Genomic DNA, 7,316 nt, shown 5'->3' on the forward strand with positions numbered 1-7,316 from the left:
CTACAAGGACAGCTGTGGGAGAGGGAGTAGGAGCCGCGAGGGCGCAGATCATAGGCGCCCCGTTTGTCACGACAAGATCAATGCCGAGAGCGCTCGTTGGAAATCTGAGCGTTTGTGCTCCGAGAAGAAAAACGTTCAAATCGATTGTAGATTTGCACCACCACCATCTCTCTCCACCACCGTGGAGAGAGAACACTCCTCTGTGGCCCTATTAAAAAGATAGTCCTAGTCATAATGTGGCCGTGGTTATAAAAAGGAATGTTCCGCTGCTCGTAAAGGAGGAACAGAAAGACTGATGTGGTTGGGGGGGGGGGGGGGGGGGGGAGGAGGAGGTATTCATGCGGGGGGTATAGCCCACTAGGTCACATAGAAAGTAGTGACAAAGTGTCTTCCATCCGGTCCCAGCCACAGCGGGCTGGCCAGGGAGGCTTATGGCAGAGCCACTTCTTGGCTGGCTTAGCACAAGACCCTGCGTTTGCCAGCTGGCACCGGGACAACGGCCAGCACAAACACACACCTCTCCAACATCTTAAATCACAACAAAACTATACCAGTTTATGATATTCTATTAAGTGTTTTTCCGCTCATCCGTAACTCAGTTTCTGTTCCCTTACTTGCTATTAGCTTTTTACTTCAGCTATAGGGAGGATAGGCAATTTATTATAGAAGTATTACCTTGTGATAATTGTTGAAAAACCCTATTTTTCAAAATACAGACTAGGAAAAACAATAGAGTATTAGTGAGTCTACTTAAATACACAGCAGAGTTCAAATTGCCATTATGGGAAATTATGTTAAATAGTTTGTGGCTATTGCCAAAGAATTTTGCAATAAATACTAGGGCTGGAACAGACAATGAGGTATTTTTACTGTACATCACACATGTACATTCACATGAAAGTAAATAAATAACAGCACAAACGTTTACTTGATAGATCAATTACAATTCAATTATAACAAATACATTTACTAGTTATTGTTTTAGTGCCGATACATTTATCGACAACAAATAGGAAAATGGGAATTTAAGGGGCTTCTACTCACAAACACAGGACTAAGGCCAGAACCTGACCACAGGTTACACAAAAAAACAACTGACTCACAGGAACTCTGCAGTCGTTAAGTGACTGCTATATAAGGATACAGAGTTAGCGGCAAAATATACCCCCCCCCTCCCCCGGTCATTCACGTTCATCGGATGGTTCTCACACTGACTGACTTGGCAGTTTCAGGCTTCCTCTTCTTGTTTCGCTATGATCTCACAGGGGGACCGACATGTATTAACGATCAACAGTGTCTGACAAAATTACGTCGCACCACACATTTTGACACATAACGCGAAGTAAAAGCAGCGCAAAAAGTTACAAAACATTGCAAGCCGAGTATTATGTGTCCGACGTGAAGGAGGTATTTCTGATTGAATGCAGTTCATTTCGAGGATTGGCTGTCAGGAGAACCGGCACACAAAAAGTTGCCATCAGACACACAAAGTCCATGTTTTCATCTCACCGTGTCGTTTACTACCTCGGCTGGAGTATTACACCAAAACAAGCGTTCATTAATAAGACATGAGCCAACAGATTTACAGCTGTCCCCATGGTACGCTAGGAACACATCGAGTTGCCTCATGCAGACATCAGATCATTTATGCTCGGTTACACCGGTGATATAACACCATACCCCAGGGAAACATCCAACCCATCTTCAGACATGCGAGCGACCCCAAGCAAAGCTCTCCTTCACAGCGGAGAGGGGAGGAGGGGGGGGGGCTGTTGGAGATGTAATGGCAGTGCCATCCTGACCTAGTTTTCCATTCTCTCGCTGATCTTTTGTCCTGTAGCGAGCTGGACTAATGATCGCCGACACAAACCAGCCAGCCCGGCTAATCCCTCATCCAAGTGTTCCTGACACCGGGGCAATAGGGCCAAATAGATCATGATATGTCGGGGTTTCCCACAGCACTGAGCAGCTCAGGCGGGCCGCCGGAGCGACACACGCCTGCCGCCTTAACTACGCCGTCAAAAAAACAACAACGTGGTGAATATCATACAAAGGTGAAAAAAGAATCTAAACTCTGTGTGTATAGATCAGGCTGTAGCAACCGTCTGCATGGAAACAAGCATGAAGGGTCAAACTGCAGCCCAGCGCTAACAGAGTGGCCCTAACGTCCTGCTCTCTCTCTCTCTCTCTCTCTCACCTGCAGGTGCTCGGTGGAGCTGCCGCTCAGCTCGTCTCCGGACTCCGAGTCGTTGGTGCGTCGCTCCAGGCTCTCCCCGGCCGAGTCCACGTCCAGCGGCTGCCGGCCGGCGTCCGGCGAGCGGGCGCGGGAGCGCGGAAGCGTGTCACTTCCTCCCCCCTTGTTGCCGTGCTGGGAGGGGGGGGGGGGGCCTCCGGCTCCGTCCGCCAGGCCCCGGTGGGGGTCCGAGGGGCTGTGGGGGGGCTGGTGGCTGGAGGAGTCTCTCCGGGGGGCGGGGGGGGTCACGTGACCGGGCGACGTGGGGGAGGAGGGCTCACGCCGGTAGCCCGACGCGCGCCAGCTCACGCCCGGCTCCGCGGGGGGCTCCAGCTCCAGGGTGCCGGGCTTGGAGCGGGCGTGGCCCGTGGGCCCCCCCGGGTGGATGGGTTTGGGCGGGGGCATGAGGGCCTTGCGCACCTCCCGCACGTACTGGGCGGGCACGTAGAAGGCCTTGGAGCCCTCCTCCCGCTTCACCTGCCACCAGTCCTCGTTGGTCTTCTTCACCAGCAGGAAGCAGTCGCCCTGCTGGATGTTGACCAGCCGCTCCTTGGACTTGTACTCGTAGTCGTACTCCACCTCGATGTACACCTGGCCCGGGGCGATGGGCAGGTCCGCCATGGCGCCTTTCGTTGGAGCCCCCCTGGCACCTCACCGCAGCAGGGAAGACGAGATCCACAACAACATGCTAGTCCGGGGCAAGGCTGGGGGGGGGGGGGGGGGGGGGGGGGGGAACAATATTTAATTAGAGCTGGGCGATTAATCGATTTTTTTTTTCGCCATTTGAATTCATGGTCAATAATCTATCTTTTATAAAGAAAATCAATTATTGAAAAAAAATGAAATGGAGTGTTTAGAGTCTGGCAAGCAAATTTTGCTTTTGTTAATTTTTGCGATTAGAATTGACGGGTGTGGTTTGAAAAAATCTGATATTTTAGATTTCTGCCAAATTGCCCAGCCCTATATTTACTGACCGGACAACCACAGCAGAGAACTTCCCTGGCTGAAAGCCTCACTTAAACGTTGTTTTGTAGTTTCAACCTTCAATTGAAGAATCTTTATCTTTTTTCTCAGCGCATCAACAGGGGAACACAACACAGTGTTTACTGGGTCGAGATCCTGGACTGGAGTACGTTAGGTCCACAAGACCATCATGGCCTTCCAAGGCTTACCTCTTTAACCTTTAACCTTTTAACTTGTCAATTCAGTTAGCAGGTCTGACAGGAGGGGGGGGTCATGCCATTTCCATTTCTGACTAATGCTCATACTGAGGCCATGATGAGACCACGTGAAAGGTCAGGCCTACCAGTCAGTAGTTAATTTGAAGTTGAATCATATGTAGCTCAGGTCTTTTATCAGATTCTGCCACATAATAACAATAGGAGAATGTTGATTTAAAAAAAGGGCCTTTGTTTGCCTTTTACTTATATATTAGACACGTAGATTAAATAATACATGAGGAACCACAGAAACATCAACAAACAGCAACAGAGCAATTATCTCTGTTTAGTAGAGCATACTAAATTTAATTTTATATTGTTCTGATCCAATAGGAATCAGAACAAAAACATATTTCAGTTTCTTCTGACAAACATAATTATGGTAAGTAGCTTTGGATAATAGCGCCCTAAATGTGAATGTAAATCAAACACAGCGCCAGAAGCCATTCAGATATCACACCCCACATACCCACAAAGATATTACACAAACCAGAGTTTCCATCATTTGCCAATATTTCACCCACATCACTTGTTACAAGAAATCCTGCAATGGTCCTCAAACACATTAAAAAGGCTCTTGTTTACCCATCACCATATAGGCCTATGCTATCTTATCAATTCTTAGGCAATATTTTCATTTGTCTTTCTAAGCCCATAAAATTAATTCCTTTTATTGTCTAACTGTTTAGCGTAGCTTCTATGCAATGGCAGGATATTGGCTAATAGTGCGGCATAGGAAGTGATGGGTTTGGAAATATCAGGAATAGTCTTTCTATGTTAAAACATTCTGCAGCTGCTACTTCTACTACGAACATGAAGCAATGAGAAGTCTGAAACTCCAAACTGTAAATAAACAGTTTTCAAAAACATAGCCTATTAGTAGATTAGACAGGATAGAATAGTCATGAAAGGCCAGCCGTTTGGCTTGTTCCGATCAAATCATTTGAGTAAATCATTGATTCATTTCGATCAACTGTACAGACGATTGGCTACTCAATACAAATTGAATCTATAGAAAATATTGGCTATAGAGTCTACATTATCAATATTGGAACAGATTGAGAGTGTCGTAGAATTGTTTGAAAAGTTTAAGTTTTGTACTAAAAACGGTGGGTTTTGTACAAAAGAATCCACCATCCACTAATTCACAAACACTTTTATTGTGCCAAACATTCAAGATGGTTATTTTAGCAACAGTGATTTGGTCCTACTTCCCATGTTACAGTCTAAACCCAATAGTTTAACGCTTTGTTGGAGATGATCATCTGCACCCTTTACCAAAAATAAAAGGCGCTGTTGAGGTCAACCTTAATGCATTTAACAGAGCAGCAAGCTGTGGCCGGCATAGTGTTTCAGAACCCCACTCATGTGAACCTTTTTATAGGAGTTTGGATCCACGCCTGGGTCTAAGTTGTGTATTTTATTAGAATTGTGTACATTTACACACTGTACATTTTTGATTGCGTTTGGCTTTATTTTATGCGAATATAGGCCTACATATGCTCATCTCAATGTTGGTCAGGTGGAAGACAACCTATGTATACAAATCACCCTTTTTAAACGGATGAATCGTGGTGGGTGCCTCATAGGTGTTCATCTCTGAATGTTCCAGGTCATTTCCTTGCTCTATTTATAAAAACAGAGAACGATGGGAAAGCTCTCAGACTGCTGTGAGGCAGTAGAGGAGTGTTTGACAGGCATAACCTGCACACCATTCCATCTCACTAGACCAAGCCAATGGAAGCCCAATGGAAGGAGATTTATATTTGAAAAACGTGCAGGCAAGTTGAGTCAAGTCCTCGCTCCACTAGCGTGACTCGTCCTCCATAACAGGGTTGACAAGTGCCCTATGTTTAGTTTTGAATCGTTATACTCTACCATTGGAAGTTGGCTACCGATCAAATTACGAGGTATTTTGAAGTATACAAGATGTGCTTACTTACTGTTTGGAATCACATAACTGAGTCAGTGCCAAACCCATTCCAGCCCTAATAGGTTTCTCAAGGTGCCTCAATTCAGCTAAATATACCTTAGTTAGCACATCCCACGTTTCACCCTGAATTGCCACGAATAACAACAAACGGGCCATTATACTAAAGGTGCCGAGCTCTTCTGTAAAGTAGGCCTACAATGTTTCCTAAATGGCAAGAGAAAAGGAGAGAAGGTCGTGTTTGACTGCTCTGTACATGATGGGGAATAAGCCAAGGAATCGACCACCCAGGTACACAGACTCTCAATCACCAGTACACGTTTCGAATTCACAGCAACTTATTTTCAGACACCTTGTTCTTTATTTTCTTGCGACGGCGACGTTTTCATGACGCAATCGCCTACCTGGGACTAACATAGTGATGCAGATCTGTTACCAGGGATCTGATCCAGATCTGGTACCAGGGATCTGATCCAGATCTGGTACCAGGGATCTGATCCAGATCTGGTACCAGGGGTCTAATCCAGATTTGCTACCAATGGTCTGATCGGTGTCAGAAGAGTCAGGAGTTTGGTCAGGCAGGAAAAAGGACGTAAGGAAATGAATCCACGTACCTGCCCCCCCCCCCCCCCCCGTAAACACTGACTACACCTCTGAGCTTGACTAGACAGGTACTGAGCCGTCGCTAAGGTTAGCAAGCTAATAAGCTCGGAGCTAAGCTTTAATCAGTGTCCCAGGGCGAGACTAGGAAGTAAAGAAACGATATTTACCTTTTCCTTTGACGAGACTCGTTCCTAGTAGAAACCGGAGATCGCCTCAGTTATATGAACAGAACCTGTATATATTCAAGTTGAGTTACTTCCTAATTCTAGTAAGTGTCCACCACCCGTTCCCGTGTGCACTAGTTACTTATTTTCCAAAGGTATGTGAACGCAGCGCTCCTATCTGTCTCACTCTGGCGTTCCCAGAGCAGCGCTCGCTCCCGCTTATTATTCACGCCTGCCAGCTCTCGAGCTTCCCCGGAGCGCTCAGGTGTCAGGGATACATCATAAACAAAGGGTGTTCGCGCCATCTAGTGGTGGTGGGGGGGAGCTACGGTTTTGTCTTCGCACTGCAGCGCATTTAAGATTTGTTTGCTTGCACGACGCACGAATCCACCTGTGGGTCTGAGCCCATGGTATGAGCATGGACAGGACGGGATGGCTGCGCGCGCTCACGAAAACACGCACGCATTATGTAAATATTTGGCGCCATCTGGTGGAGGATGACGTTCCAGTGTGTTATTTTGCCATGTTGGAGACATTTATGCCTTTATATTTAAAGATGCCTCTTTACTTGGGTTGCCTCTTTACAAAAGCTGTAAAGAACGACCAAAATACCGAAACGAAACAAAATATATAAATGAATACGGAACTTCACCATCTCTACCCCAATACGTTAACTAAACAAATTTTTTTTTTTATTCATGTAGAATGTACCCTATGTACAAATATCTCTCCAAATGGCTTGAACTTGAATGCATCATGCAATAGAAGAATGTCGCAAATACGAGCGTGTGAGTTGTGCAAGGAGCTCTTGCGGTGTCATAAAGTATAGGCTATAGGCTAGCATAGTAAGATTAGGGCTCAAGACTTACATTTTCTACTGCTGGCAGTGCCACTAACTTGTTCATTTGGTGGCGCCCTAACCAATCTGGTTGAACCGAATAATTTGCCGTTCGCAGTATTGGCATGTCCTTTTTCATCTAGCCTATCACTACCACTCATCTGTGTTCAATCATTTGAAAAGATTAACTAACTTAAAATAAGTTGTCAAATGTTTTGACTGCATAGGTTTTTTTTTTTTTTCATTTTTACCACCAGCCCATCACTTTCCTCACGAACCAACTCTTATTTTTTTCCAAGCGATCTGATTGTCTAGAATAAAAGAAAAT

General features: G+C 45.8%; 1 protein-coding gene across 4 annotated transcripts in view; it reads right to left on the bottom strand.

Annotated features, from left to right (window-relative positions):
* The window catches only part of LOC132462467 (rho GTPase-activating protein 12-like), a 42,443-nt gene extending 36,067 nt beyond the window's left edge, over positions 1 to 6,376 (bottom strand). For 3 of the 4 annotated variants that reach the window (XM_060058023.1, XM_060058021.1, XM_060058020.1), the window contains exons 1-2: positions 6,154 to 6,376; positions 2,198 to 2,937 (exon numbers count right to left, since the gene is read on the bottom strand). In XM_060058023.1, the coding sequence (XP_059914006.1) occupies positions 2,198 to 2,854 (657 nt within the window). In that variant the 5' untranslated portion in view covers positions 2,855 to 2,937; positions 6,154 to 6,376. The remainder of the gene's footprint in view (positions 1 to 2,197; positions 2,938 to 6,153) is intronic. The other variant, XM_060058022.1, reaches the window with a different exon arrangement.
* Positions 6,377 to 7,316: the final 940 nt, after the last annotated feature.

The sequence above is a fragment of the Gadus macrocephalus genome, chromosome 8, assembly GCF_031168955.1.
Source record: "Gadus macrocephalus chromosome 8, ASM3116895v1".
Taxonomy (NCBI): Eukaryota; Metazoa; Chordata; class Actinopteri; order Gadiformes; family Gadidae; genus Gadus; species Gadus macrocephalus.